At 34.7% G+C, this 16437-nt stretch overlaps 2 protein-coding genes across 2 annotated transcripts; both read right to left on the bottom strand.

Moving 5' to 3' along the window:
- Positions 1–34: 34 nt before the first annotated feature.
- LOC102808412 (uncharacterized) lies at positions 35–715 on the bottom strand. The gene is made up of 2 exons (XM_085495020.1): positions 305–715; positions 35–115 (listed from the first exon to the last, which is right to left on the bottom strand). The coding sequence occupies exons 1-2, from the start codon at positions 713–715 to the stop codon at positions 35–37; spliced, it is 492 nt and encodes a 163-aa protein (XP_085351146.1).
- Positions 716–822: 107 nt separating this feature from the next.
- Positions 823–2103, bottom strand: LOC144344497 (uncharacterized). Its single transcript, XM_085495019.1, has 2 exons — positions 2032–2103; positions 823–1593 (listed from the first exon to the last, which is right to left on the bottom strand). The coding sequence occupies exons 1-2, from the start codon at positions 2101–2103 to the stop codon at positions 823–825; spliced, it is 843 nt and encodes a 280-aa protein (XP_085351145.1).
- Positions 2104–16437: the final 14334 nt, after the last annotated feature.

The following is a 16437-nucleotide window of genomic DNA, read 5'->3' as shown; positions in this document are numbered from 1 at the left end:
AGCACCCCATCTCAGTATGTGGTAATGGTGTATTCTAACTTCCAATGACATCTTCTAATAACAGAGCACCCAAAATCAATATCTGGTAATGGTGTATTCCATCTTCCAATGATATCTTCCAATAACAGAGTACCCTTTATCAATATGTGTTAATGGTGTATTCTAACTTCCAATGACATCTTCTAATAACAGAGCACCCAATATCCATATATGTAGTAGTAGTAGTCCAGAGTTTTAAATCCATTTTGGTCCCCGAAGACGAGGGTGGCCGGATTCACCTTAAACTAGTGGCAATCGCTCTTACCCCCTCCCTCCACTTTGCACGATTTAAAGCATCCCTCATCCTCATCCCAACCTTCCCACTCTCCTCCACTTGCATCTTCCACGTCTTCTTTGGCCTTCCCCTTTTCCTTGGACCACTCACCTCTAAATCAAAGGCCCTTCTTAATACATGCCCATCCTCCCTCCTCAGCACATGCCCATACCAACGTACCCCATTTGCCTTCGCCAACCGATCTACCGCTTCCTTCAAACCCAACATCTGCATCAAGTCCTCAGTTAACTTTCTGTCCATCAACTTCACCCCACACATCACTCTCACCATCGCTCTCTCCGTCCTCCTTAAAATACCCAGCTCATTTTCACTCAAACACCATGTCTCGCTCCCATACAGCAATGCTGATCTTACACAACTCTTATAAACTATTCCTTTCATCTCCAAGGGAAATCTCTTTCCATATAGTAGCTCTCCACATTCCCTAAACTTCACCCAAGCAAACCTTGCTCTAGCTGTCACAGCCGCCTCACACCCACCACCCACACTTACCTTGTCAATCTCTTATACCTAACCTTATTCTCTTCAGTACCACTTTTTCGCATTTTCTTGTATGCATCTTTCTTTCTTGCTATTGCTTCCTTCACCTCTTCATTCCACCAACCTGTGTCTCCTCTACCCCTCCTACCTTTCTTCTTCCCACAAACTTCATCACATGTCTGCAACACCCTTTCTTTAAAGCACCCCCACAAATCTGATGCATCAGTCTCCACAAGCTCCCCAACTCTCGCTTCAAAATTCTTTCTGGTATCTTCTTCTTTCAATTTCCACACATTCCTCCTCACCAATGCTACTTTCCTTACTATTTTTTTCACCTTCCTCTTGTCCGCATCCACAGCCACCAACCTGTGTTGTAATTCCCCTGGAAACACCTTTATATCCTTCAGAAATTTTCTCTTCTCCTTGTCCACTAGCACAAAATCAATCTCTGTCTCATTTCCTCCAGAGCTGAACGTCACCTTCCTTTTGTCCTCCTTCTTAAACCATGTATTTGCTACACACAACTCCATTTCATCACAAAACTCTAACAACATCCTTCCTTCCAAGTTTCTCTCCCCAAAAGCGTTCCCTTTGTGCACACCTTCAAATCCATCAATCTTTTTTCCCACATGCCCATTGAAGTTACCCATACATAGGACCAATTCACCCCCACTTTGTACCCCCCATTCCCCTGACAACTCATCATAAAACTGCTCCTTCTCTTCATGCGTCCTACCACTTAATATATGGTAATGGTGTATTCTAACTTCCAATGATATCTCCCAATAACAGAGAACCCCATATCAGTATGTGGTAATGGTGTATTCTAACTTCCAATGACATCTTCTAATAACAGAGCACCCCATATCAGTATGTGTTAATGGTGTATTCTAACTTCCAATGATATCTTCCAATAACAGCACCCAATATCAATATGTGGTAATGGTGTATTCTAACTTCCAATGATATCTTCCAACAACAGCACCCAATATCAATATGTGGTAATGGTGTATTCTAACTTCCAGTAACATCTTCCAATAACAGAACACCCAATATCAATATGTGGTAGTGGTGTATTCTAACTTCCAGTGACATCTTCTAATAACAGCACCCAATATCAATATGTGGTAATGGTACGTGTATTCTAACTTCCAATGATATCTTCCAATAACAGAGCACCCCATATCAGTGTGTGGTAATGGTGTATTCTAACTTACAATGACATATTCTAATAACAGGGCACCCAATATCAATATCTGGTAATGGTGTATTCTAACTTCCAATGACATCTCCCAATAACAGAGAACCCCATATCAATATGTGGTAATGGTGTATTCTAACTTCCAATGATATCTTCTAATAACAGCACCCAATATCAATATGTGGTAATGATGTATTCTAACTTCCAATGATATCTTCTAATAACAGCACCCCATACCAATATGTGGTAATGGTGTATTCCAACTTCCAATGATATCTTCTAATAACAGCACCCCATATCAATATGTGGTAATGGTGTATTCTAACTTCCAATGATATCTTCTAATAACAGCACCCCATATCAATATATGGTAATGGTGTATTATAACTTCCAATGATATCTTCCAATAACAGAGCACCCAATATCAATATGTGGTAATGGTGTATTCTAACTTCCAATGACAACTTCTAATAACAGCACCCCATATCAATATATGGTAATGGTGTATTCTAACTTCCAATGATACCTCCCAATAATAGAGCACCGAATATCAATATGTGGTAATGGTGTATTTAACTACCAATGACATCTTCTAATTACAGACCACCACATATCAATATGTGGTAATGGTGTATTCTAACTTCCAATGATACCTCCCAATAATAGAGCACCCAATATCAATATGTGGTAATGGTGTATTCTAACTACCAATGACATCTTCTAATTACAGATCACCACATATCAATATGTGGTAATGGTGTATTCTAACTTCCAATGATACCTCCCAATAATAGAACACCCAATATCAATATGTGGTAATGGTGCATTCTAACTTCCAATGATACCTCCCAATAATTGAGCACCCAATATCAATATGTGGTAATGGTGTATTCTAACTTGCAATGATATCTTCTAATTACAGATCACCACATATCAATATGTGGTAATGGTGTATTCTAACTTCCAATGACATCTTCTAATAACAGAGCACCACATATCAATATGTGGTAATGGCGTATTCTAACTTCCAATGATACCTCCCAATAATAGAACACCCTATCTATATGTGTTAATGGTATATTCTAACTTCCAATGACATCTTCTTATAACAGCACCCAATATCAATATCTGGTAATGGTGTATTCTAACTTCCAATGATATCTTCTAATAACAGAGAACCCCATATCAATATATGGTAATGGTGTATTCTAACTTCCAATGACATCTCCCAATAACAGAGAACCCAATATCAATATGTGGTAATGGTGTATTCTAACTTCCAATGATATCTTCTAATAACAGAGAACCCCATATCAATATATGGTAATGGTGTATTCTAACTTCCAATGACATCTCCCAATAACAGAGAACCCCATACCAATATATGGTAATGGTGTATTCTAACTTCCAATGATATCTTCTAATAACAGCACCCCATATCAATATGTGGTAATGGTGTACTCTAACTTCCAATGACATCTCCCAATAACAGAGAACCCCATATCAATATGTGGTAATGGTGTATTCTAACTTCCAATGATATCTTCTAATAACAGCACCCCATATCAATATGTGGTAATGGTGTATTCTAACTTCCAATGACACCTTCTAATAACAGAACACCCAATATCAATATGTGGTAATGGTGTATTAGATATTGGTGAAGAATGTGACTGTGGGTATGAAGATGCCAATGGATGCTGGGATGATTGTTGTTATCCAATGAGAGAATCTCATGATACACTTGAAGGCACTCCATGTACTCTCAAATCACATGCAGTCTGTAGGTAAGGTTAAACCCAGAATATTAATTGAATGTTGTATATTGTGCTAATTAAATAACCACATGATGCTTTGTATTCTTAGATTTTTCACTTCTGTCGTTGTATTGTATCAGCACTATTTCTATAACGTATCAGCATTTAACCAAATGTTCCCTTATATGGGGTTTCGAACATTGAATGTCACTGTTGTCTCTCCTGACGTTTTTTTTTGTACATGCAAATTGCTAGTGCTGACACATAGTGCCTTTTTTCTACAAACTCCATATTATGTTTGGGACTACATGACAGAGCTGAGTTGCTGACTCTCTGTTAAATGTCAATTTAATGTGCTATCCTTGCATCAACCTGGCTCAGTCGAACACAAGCACCTGTGGTCGCATTTGTTAGTGAATGAATCTTAGCCAGTGGAATTGGCCTTCCCATTGAGTCTGTGGCACACTCACCCGGGGATAGGGGTTGACCATTTTTGATGTGTTCAGTCTACCGATCACGAGTCTGATGCGACAACCACTATGCTGCACCCCAATAAATTATTACTACTAGCAAGAAAAAAATGTAATAATTATGTTGTCACAAGAATAGCACAAAGCATGTACTCAGGCAGTACTCAGGTTACATCAACTTCCGCAAGTCAATACAATCACTGTACTGCTCATGTGCATACTTTATGGTATATTTCTCATGATAACCTCATATTATTGTCTTCAATGGTTTGGTAATTTACTTATCAGAATAAACAAATTGACATTCAGTGATTCTTTTGCACAATAACTAAAAATTTAGAAAGACTCCTATAATTGTTGTGACTAGTGAATTAAAAACAAAGTTGAAAAAAACAAAACAATTTTGGATTTTCAAGATTGTTTCTTTGGCAAGCTCTGACCAATTTTTGCAATTTCCATGATGTAAAAATTACATTTGAAGTATACATAAATATCAATTTATTTTTGGATTCATTGACATTTGACGATCCAACATATAAGTCTGTAATTTGAACATGTCAACAACAATTTCCTGGTCATGGTGGGCTGATGTATAATGTTCTGTTTCAGTTTGATATATCCAGTTGTTTGTTTTGTTAATTAATGGACCTTGATAAGCCTTATTTGAGAGACAAGAACAAGTATGACTCTCTCACTCCAACAAGATCTTGGTGACTATCTGTGTCCTACCTCTATTGTCATGCAATGTTGAGCTAAGGACAATCTTTGACTAGTGTTATTCTTACTTTATCACTAAAAAAAATAAGACATGTGCATATCAATTTTTTTTTTTAATTTCATTAATGACTGGTGATCATTCCTATCACACCTCATAAAATACAAAATATTATCAACAGTGTCTATAGTTCTAAGTTCACACTTGTATGTCACATTTGTACATGAACCACCACAATGTCTAGAACTAATTATTTGTATGTCTTTTTTCAGTCCTGCATCAGACGTATGCTGCAGTAAACAATGTACTTATTATAATAGTAGTCACAACATACTTTGTTTTTCTGGTAATCAGTGTGCTGATGATGCATACTGTACATATCCTTTTTCTCTCAAGTTTGGATAAGTAAGGTACATCATTGATGATAATGACTGCTAAGCTGGCAGATTCAAGTTGAAAAATTTTTACCATTTGACAAGTTTGATGATATCAATATATATGAAAGTTAACCCATCCCCTTTTTGTGTCGTATTCAATAATTTCATGTGTATAGAGTTTGTGATTACACTGACGTATGTACATGTACACATTATCTTTTATGTATGATAGTACACATGGTAAAAAGTTCATTACATTTAAACATAAAAGTTCTTCTCAATATAACACTGTTCCAAATACTATTATACTGTTATATGTATACATATATCAGTGGAACAGTAGGCTGATGATGGGAGAGATTGTCCAGTTGTGTGCATGATGCTCTCCTTCAACAAGATCTTTGTATTGACATCTAAAGTTTGTGTATATAGTTCCTCTTACTTAATGACTGCATCATTCAACACTCAAATATAAATATAAAAAAAAAAACTTAAAATAAGTCATTGTATATACATGTTGTTTCCTTGACAACACTTATACTGATGATGGTGTATGTCCTGAACCTGTGTTACAACCTGATCTCATCCCATGTGAAGGAGATATGATATGTATGAATGGGGTAAGATACTTTTATTGTTAACGATGTTTTACTCATATTGCCATGGTAACAATTAGTGATTTGGTTCAGACAGAAAAGATTCTCAACGTCGTAATTTAATTGTATTCATGGATTAATAATTGACATGCTGTAACAGAAGTTGTTTAAATTTTTGTGAAATTATATAAATTATAGGCCAAAGATGCTTGTGTACAAACTATTATAATTAATAGTATGTTTTATTATACATCTAACACTGAAAACAATCCATCGTTCTATAGAAAGCTATATCTACAAATGTTTCAATGTTGAATTTCTCATAAACATTTTTCTTTGTTTACATTGAAATCACTAATAAAAATCATGATCACATCATTGAATGCAAATTTCAGTGTTTTTTGTTGGTGCTTTAGCTGTTGTATGTCATTAAATTGTTACCACAAGCAGAGAACAAATGTGTAATAATAAATACAGAAGAGCTTGCATGCATACTTCTTTGTGTTCCTAACCTCATACTATTATATTGTAAAAAATAGTAAGCCATTTTAGTATTGAGTATAATAATTGTCCAAGCTATAATATAATGCTTTATTATCTCTTAGATTTGTTCACATTCCATATGTGTTGCTCATGGTATGGAAAGGTGTATGTGTAAAGAAGAAGATCAACTTTGTCATGTGTGCTGCTTGGAAGATCATATCTGCAAGTGAGTCGATATATTATTTTCCTATTTCCTGTTAGTTTGCACATAAAGATAACAAAAGTACAGGCTTTGATATTTAACTTTTCTGGGTCTTGATATCAGTAAGTATAGTGGGTAGAGTGATCACTCACTTGAGGTCTGAAAGTATAAATGCCATGGAGACTAAAAATGCTTGGATTCTATCAATATTTTCTTTACAATTTCAATCAGTTTTTTTAGAAAATTCTGCTTTGATATTGGTGTAGTATATCACTCTCAGGCTCTGTATTATACTAGGTCGTTACTCTTACTGCCAGAAATTATAGGACTCGAATCAGAATTGAATCTTTACATGGATGGAGACTTTATTTACCAAAACTCACACAAGGCTGTACCCAGCATGCAATACGCTTAGGCAAACTCAATATGTTACAATTGGGTGCCTCATAGTACAGAAGTTTAAGCTTTGCATATTAGATCAGATGTTAATTATATATCGGTCCATATACATTGAAATGTGAAATGAATCCAACATGTTTTTTTTTTACTTTTTGATACTTAGGTCAACATTTCAAATAGATATTGTCCCGGACACAATGGCACAACCTGGTAGACCTTGTAATGGTTACAAAGGTTATTGCAATCTGGATCAAGAATGTATAGAGGTATGCCATTTATTAATTTAAACATATATATTTTATTCACATATGCTAGCGATGGCAAATTTTGTTCCAATTTGGTACAAAAAGGGAAGATAATAATATTTTGTACACAAAAGACACAATACAACAGTTTTCTTGGACAATGACTGTTACAAAGTCTAAGATAATCTTATGGACATGTCACAGTAAATGCTTCAACAATTGACTGAATTTGGCAATTTCATTGTATTGCGAAGAGACAAAAACAAAAAATGGACAGCATGACTGCAATTATGTTTTTATTTTTCAATTGTTCTTTCTAGAATACAAGCTAATATATGCTATAGTTACATTTCAATCTAATAATATACCAAGATATTTGCATTTTCATTCGCTGAATGATTCAGGATGCTAAAAATACGCCATAATCCTGTATTTCTATTATTCCCATGCTTGATATACATACAATGGGACCTCCACTGTGGCCATTTTGTTTTCAAAAATGCTGGTCTAATTATGTTCAAACTTTACACATGTGCAATTATTTTAAGATCGAATTCAAGGTATGATTAACACACAAAAGTATCAGCAATTCTAACATACCAAATATATGGTCTATTCACAGGTTCAACCACAGCAAGAACTGACACCTGTTATACTACAAAGTCCATCAATACTTAAGACTTACTGGTGGGCTATAGTACTAATTGGTGTCATAGCCATATTGATAATTGTTGTAGTATTATATGTTTTTAAAAAGCAGTATATTGCATCAAACATACCACCCTCAGATCACAGTTTAGAATTATATGCATAAAGTGTATGCAAGCTAGTAGATTGTGTCCATAAATATGTACAGTGTAGTAGATTTTCTGTCTCAACAAACAAACGCTTTTACACAGAATGGCAAATTCCACAGGCAGTAGCCCATAATCTATTTAGTTGTTGGTTTCAATATTGATATGCTCTTAATTATGTTCAATAGCTATATATAAGGTAGCATGTAGTAACTTTCTTATCATTATCAGAACATTCCTATGGTATTATTTAACTTGTTAAATACTAGTATATATTTTTTGTATTACATGACCATGGTGCTCATCATCCACACTAGTGATGTTGATTGTGAAATATCACTTCATATGGTACTGTAAATATTTTAATATTCACATCAAAGTTTTTTTTAACAGGTATGTTAGTAATGTAGACAGAGAAACACAAACTTTATCAAAAAGGTATGGTTAACAACCAAATAAGCTTATCGGTATGTTTAACGAATTTTCAGTTCTGAACCATTCAGTGGCCATATGAATTATTTGAAACAATGTGCTGTATGCTATATTAAAACTTTTTAACAAGCTTATTCTATTAAGGCATAGTATGATGTCCGCCTTCAACCTTGGACCCAAAAAGATGCTCTGCAGCTTTAATCTTTCAATTGTGTTCAACTTTTTCTCCCGAACTATATCAAACTTCAAAACATTTTAAAACTGGCATAAGGGATGATGTATTGAGTTGACTTACTTAATCAACTCATTTGCATACTTAATTAATTAATTATTTAACACTGTCCTTTGTTCTTGTTCATAATGTATCATGCTTTGAAAAGTGAATATTTGTATTACTATTCTGCCAAGAATGTTTGTACTTGTTTCAGAAACAAGCTTTTTGTAAAACCTTCTGTACAGTGTAAGTATTACAGGTGTATTATATATTTATTTGTCCTTCATTCTAAATTCTTTGATATATCAATATTTGAATTTATGAAGTTATATGTATCAGAATTAACTTTTACTATATTTGAAGTTGTATACAGTTTTTTAATTTTTTCTATTGACTTCACGGTTGTTTTTGGAAATTAAATATTTTAGTGTTTATCATTAAAAGATGAAAATTGTTTTGTTTTCCTAAGATTTGTTTATAATAATTCATAACCCTTACACAGTGTTGAATCACATAATGATGAACCCTCTCACAAGTATCATGAGATTAAAAGATAATATGGATTAACACTTCTAACAACCATGAACAAACGAATCTCCCTAGCAAGTCAGGCTCACATTTATTTATTCTCAACAAAACAAAATAATATATAAACACACTTGCATTAGAAGGTGTGAATGTTTTTATATAGCAAAAACAAAAATGAGTTGCATATGCCAGATTTAGACAACTACCTTCTCATGATATATGTGATCACCAATGTACATACCATATTTGCATACAAAACACACGCAATAGAGAACCCTGGAACAGATCGACTATATTAGAAGCAAATTTACAATATATCGATGTGATGTACATGTGAACCATTTATTTTGGCAAGATGTTTTACATAAGTAGTGAGATATGTGCAATAGAGCAAGGTAGTGGTTGTATTTTTACAATGATTAGGATTGCGCAGATATGATCCAGTCAGTTGCTCATGCCATAAAAGTAAAATACTGAAATATTGTAATTGTATTGTATTATATATTATATATTATTGAGATTGTAATTTTTGGGAACGTACAAGAGATGATCACCACACAGATCACATTGCTATTCCACTGTCATAACAGCAGGACAAAATGCACACATTTAAATAATAGACAAATGCTATCATGTCGGCAGATGAGTTTGTAGAAGGAAATTTAATTGTAATTAAAATCCTTAATTTTGAATTGAGTCCAAGTTATTGCTGAATATTTCAGTATTTTACTTTTATGGCATGAGCAACTGACTGGATCATATCTGTGCAATCCTAAATTATATAAAATTGAATATGTTCTCTGAAATACGGATTTATATCTCCAAATGCCACATAGAGATCTCTTGCAGATTAAGTCATGATGACAGAGTTCACGTTAATTGAAACAAATGCATGTTAGTAAGTATAACAAGATGTAAAATTGAGTTTTAATGTTTGATTGAATCAGTTGAGGCATGTCCCCAGAAACGAAATGACTGCCAGTCGGCCATTTTGAATCCAAAATACCGATGATGTAATGGACATAATTGTGCAATGTTGGGTTTAATATATAATACAATCACTACATCAACTCCATGAAATATATTAGCTAACCCAAACCCGATTTTAGTAATGCAGGTGACCAAACAGGAACAAATTTACAAGAAAGCCCGCATTTCAACACAGCAAAAATACGACGCCTTTAATTCCTGAATATTTGGCAACCCCTTGAACCATGGAAATGTCAAAAAGGACCTCGTGTCCATAAAACATATAGTAGCAAGTAAAGAAGTCGGCCCAACCACAACTATTGAAGTATAATAGGAGCTCGGGAGCACACCAGATAAATAAACAGTAATTTTAAAATACAAAAGGTAGCTCAATCAGTTCTCAAACTTCTTGAATAGATAAAACAAAAACCAACGTTTCGACGATGTTAGGATCGTCTTCTTCAGGGTAACAGCTGTACATCCAAATAACAGTTTCAAATCAAGGTGTTTGAGAACTGGTTGGGCTACCTTTTGTATTTTAAAATTAATAAAAAATAATTTGCTGACCGCTTGGGTGCTTCGCACATCCGTTGGTAAGTTTCCAGATCAGTTAAAACGGAGGTGACAATGACAAGTGATTATACTTCTGGGGGAGTGGTACAGTGCATACCAATAAATTAAGTTTTCTAGTTACTACGTGAACAAAGTTAGTGAAAATAGTACAGTTATTGCAGTAAAAACAACCATAGAACTCATTCAAAAATGAATTTGCCCACCACTTCTGGGTCGCGTTCAAAATATACTACTTTTTTTTTTTTTTTTTTTTTTTTTGTATTTAAAACACCTTTTTTATTGGAGCATACTTTTAAAGTTTACATAACATATACAGATGCCTGGTAATTACTACAAATAAAATGAAATTACAGTAATCTTTGTGAGGGGATCTACATGATACATTTCAAGAATTTACCCCACTTCTTGATGTTGGAGTTCAACTTATTTATCCTGGAGGCAATATTATATTCAATCTCTTGGAAGTATTGAACATACCTTTTGAAAGCAATAAAATGTAATTTTTGTTTTCTATATCGACACTGGTGTATATATTTCTTTGCCACCTGGAAACCCAACAAAATATACTTCTTGGCAATGGTGGGGAGAGGGGACACATACTATTTTTTATCTTCGAAACAAAGACTGTACATAAATACATGCATATATTTACATGATCCAATAAATATTTGCACTACATGTACTGTGCTTATCGTGAAAACAATTACAATATTATTACTTCAAACTCTCTGCAACCACCACTGGTGATTACATCGTTTCATTCCGCTCAGCTGTTACCGGTAGTAATAGGAAGGTGGCAACTGAAAACCGCCGCACTACGGTTATTGAGTGTTTTCGGGGTCCATAAAAAAGTAATCAAGGAGAAAATTGAAGTTATTCATATTAAGTTACTATTCCTGCACGTGCCTATCTAAATGTTAGCTCTCTTTACATGACAGTCCAATAAAAAAGGCATCATTGGCTCAGCAAGTTTATTCTAATTATACAACTCATAATAACTCTCGAGCTGTCCTCATTAAAAAAATATGGTTTAGTTTTGGAAATCGTGGTGCTAAACATTGTGAAACGGGTGACTGAACACCCCAGAAAGCAATCTATGGCAACTACGTGCCAAGCTTGTATTACCACGAAAGTCGAAGTGAGAAATTAAAGCCATATTAGTTCTTTAAGGATGTAGTAGAGGTTTTTTTCTTTGACATTTCTCAAATTTACTTATTTTCCATATTCTCTTATAAGAATATATAAAGCATGCATTCAACTAGAAAAAACAAATATAGCGATGGTTTCAGGGGGTAAAAAACACCTTTTTTTTTTTTATAACGAACAGGAAACGCACGTGTCATTGCTTTGAAAACAAAGATGTTGATTTGACTAAGGGGCGACGTCAAAAGATCGATGTCGGATAAAAAACTTAATAAAGGGGAACTAAATAGAGCCTATTTTGGTGTTTGTATTTATCAAGTTATGTATATTGATTATAAATTTGAAAAACTAAATTTAAAAAAATGATTATCTTCAGAGTTATGATGATTTAAATATGAGAAACCATAAACCTGCGAAGGACTTCCGTTTGCGCCATCTTGTCATAAAAAACGCCCTCATGAGGTATAAACAGGTAAGGTAACAAAGCATGATGACGAAATAGTATCTGATTAAATATAAGCAACTTAGGGAGCCATAGCTGGCTGGACTGGTGAATTGACTTCCAGTCTAGGTTGTTTCGACTTTTACGTTAACGTTATTTACATGCTACCAACATACAAACATTATGGATGTGCGATTGATCGAGACAGGCATTTTGTTTTGTTTTTTGTCTGTCTAATAAATGCTATTTCCAGTACTGCACTGTGCGGCGTGCAAATTATTCAAAGTATGGATGCTGGAGTATGCAATCTTGAGTTCGTAGTGTGGTGGTGGAAACATTTTCGTCCATGTATTCACGGGGCTGCACTGGCAAATCATGGGACAAGTGTCACAGGAACACCAAGCAGATTGTTCACAGACTTCCGTGTAATTTGAAATAAAACTTTCATCCGAACAAGGGGCATCGTCAACGATATACTCTCATCACTCACACTGGACTGATCTGAATCGTCACAGTATACCGTACTTCCCTGATCATAAGCCCGGAGGCATGAACACGTAAAGGAAAAGTAAGGGATGAGCTTGTACTCGAGGACCAACTCAGAAAAAATGATTTTGTTTTGGGGTTAAACACTGTAGCCATCTTGCAAACAACGAAAAATTATCCAAAAAAAATATTCGTTCACCACGCCGGGCTCGGGAAAATAATACTTATTTTTGAAAAAAAATGCGTCATTGATTTGAACGATACTTACAATGAAGAAACAAACATGTTCATAAAAAACACACATTTTATTACAATACAATTTACATACCGTCTGAATTTACGGTGAAATAATGGGTAGGGTCTGTGAGGAAACAGTGGACGAAGGCATTTATCATTATCTTCGTTTTGGTATGTTTTCGATCGTACGCAAACTCTCGACGCAAAACAATTTTCCACCATGAGGTTTTTCAGCACGATTTGACCTGGAACAACTTCCTTTGACATAACAGGTCATGTCTTTCATTAACCAATCAAAATGATGTGTCGTAATGATGAAATTTTCCGATTATTGACGATGATTTTTTAGCGCAATGCGGAAGTGAATTACCGCAATGTTAAAATGCGATCTGTAGCACTGATTGCAACGAAAAAACGATGATTTTTTTTCCTAAAAACTGGCGATTCGCAATTTCCGAAATATAAACGACGGTTAATAGTAACCGTGGGTAAACTGAGTGTGGAGAAAGAATTTAAACACCTTTCTCGGTCGCCAACATGTCTCATCGTTCAAACCCTAGGCTTTTCATGATAGTCTCAAAGTAAACCATGCCCAATAACCAGGTACACGACTTAACGATCACATTTTTGGCTTTTCGAAGGCTACTACTCAAAGAAATATGGATTACTCCAGAATTGCAACATCGATGTTCATCCTGAGTAAATGACAGAATAGAAACGATGCGAATCACGTTGTGTACGTTCGCCATGCACTCTGAACTTGAAATTAATGCGAGTTTTCTCATAAAACTAAAAACATGAACCAAACTAACATGCCAATCACGATTATTATGAAATGAAACACACCTTTTACACGCATATTTTAAAGAATATCGTCGACGCCCAGTAAAAACACTCTAGGCTTATAAGTGAATGCTCTCAACTCGATAAATACCAAGTAAAAACATAGGGATGGGCTTCATACTCGGGAGGGGCTTACGATCGGGGAAGTACGGTACTTTAACGCAATTGGGCTTTCACTCTCAGAATACTGTGGTTCAAACGCATATTGCTCTAACCCAAGTTTTAAAAAGCACATTGTGCATATAAAAGTTGAGTTTATACTAATAGTACACAATGCTTGGCAGCATGAACGGCTATGTACAATGGCGTATACGAATGCGATCAGATACTAAAACGTCATAGCTTTGAAAAGTACCCGGATTATAAATATGTTCGTTCGTTAATTATTCCCCTTCATAAATGGCCTCCATGGCAAGCACTTCAAATGCCTATCCAAGCTACAGTTATAATTAAAACAAAATTAAACCACTGCAATATTATTTCGAATACAGTTTAGAATATACACAACTATAAATTAAGGCCGCATTTAGGTTCGCTTTAATTCCTTTAGTTTTTTTCCAAACCCCCTACCCCCCACTGAAACTTAATTGATAAATATTGGTCATGGCGTCAGACTACATTCACCATTAAATACAAATTGATAATCGAACAGTAGTATTGCATAGCAGTTGGTTGTCGGGTGGGTGTAAAAAGATTTTACAAATGCACCTCATTTGACGCACAGATTTACACTCGAACCAACCTATTTTTCAGTTTTTTTTCCCTTTTCGGTTATTTCTGTCCATGATTGGATAGAAAAAAAAAAAATTTTTTGACTTCATTAAAAAATAAAATCGTTTTTGTAGGATGGAAACTTTTTGAGGTCAAAACCCCCACCCCCAAACTAAAGGAAATATTTTTTTTCATCAGACATCGATCTTTTGACGTCGTCCCTAAAGACACGCTCTTCAAGTGATTGACAATCATTTAATTTACATATTACGCATGATCTCTACCCTGAACAAGCATATCGGTATCCAAAGATAATCTTGGCAAACATATTGTTTACAAGCGTCTCGCATACAACCTACAAGCGTCTTCTACACAACAACTCATTTTATCCAGTTTTTATATATCGATTATGTAGCGAGGGCCAAAGAAAAAAGAATATAAAAAATGTTCATTACAGGGAATGACTTGATTTGTGGTCGTAATATTCTTATACAAAATTAGTGAACATTTTCTCAGAAATGAAAGTGGTCGTTAACTCATTATGTAACCCCAAAGTTTATAGTTTATATATATAAATAAATAAACTTTTTCATTGAGATTTGAATGCACTAGAAGATGGGAAGACCGCGCCCTCTATTGCCATGAAAGGGTAAATCTATTCAACTGCCTACTAAGACAAATTCATTACTTTTTCCAGTCTTCAGAGCGATCAAAAGTTTGACCTTTCTTATGTCCTACAATTATGGTGATAAATCAGATTTATAGGTAAGTCTGTGAATCCACCTATAATTACATGACGAAAAGAGCTAGCTATCCGCATGTAGTTGTGAGCAACTGATAGTTATTCATTTGAATTTGCCCGGTTTGTATTCTGTCATTGCAATGTCCTTTTGTTGGATAATATAAATAATATAATATAAATGCTAATAAAAGTTGTAGGTTTACTTTGTAAAGGTCAAATACTAGTAATAATAATAATAATAATGATAATCTTTATTGTATAATCGTATCCTTATTTGGATATTGACTCAGAAAAAGTAAATTACAATAAAGATGAAAAACTGATGATGTAACAAAATGGAAGTAAGGGCAATTTTCTTTTGGTTTATTCACAGTTATTCAAAATTGTTTCTATGTATCGATACATATTTGGTGTTATAAAGGTCATTTGATCAACTAGACAATAGCGTAGAGGTTTTTTTTTTCTTTTATTTACGGCCTTCGCGCCCGATGGTATTCTCAAAACCTGAAATTGACGCAGAAAACTTGCTGACCGCTTGAGGGCAGTATTGCTGCCTAACGTCGATGTGTGTGTGTCGTCTGCGGTTGAAGTTCATACTATTTTCCCGCTGTTTAACCCGTATTTATGGGCGTTGATGCGTATATTGTGGAGCCTAACTGATAATAGTGTCATTTTAAATAGTCTACAGTCACACTCAGTTAAGTTTCCCGCGGATTTTCAAAGAAATGTCTTCAGTATGGCCACCCCAGGAGCTAGCCGGAGTATCCTGACTCAGGTCTTCTACCTAAAGAAGTAAAGTCTGACACAATGTCATTTTATTGGCTATTTATTTTAGTGGTCGTTTCGTTTGAAATCACCTGTTCTGGTAAGTTTTGATTTAAATTTCTATAACCACGAATAACGGAATATCTGAGCTTACTTCAACGGTGAAATCAACCTAGTCAAGTTCCACGAAACAACCTTTAAATCAGGATTGGGTTTCGTTCCAGAACCATAGGTTGCAACATGCATCTAAATAACTTCGGATACTTCGTAAAACTTACTCCTCGCATATGAATTTATAG

Source organism: Saccoglossus kowalevskii, chromosome 21 (genome assembly GCF_978046115.1).
Source record: "Saccoglossus kowalevskii chromosome 21, keSacKowa6.1, whole genome shotgun sequence".
Taxonomy (NCBI): Eukaryota; Metazoa; Hemichordata; class Enteropneusta; family Harrimaniidae; genus Saccoglossus; species Saccoglossus kowalevskii.
The sequence above is the reverse complement of the archived record's forward strand: the minus strand, read 5'-3'. Positions and strand labels throughout refer to the sequence as shown.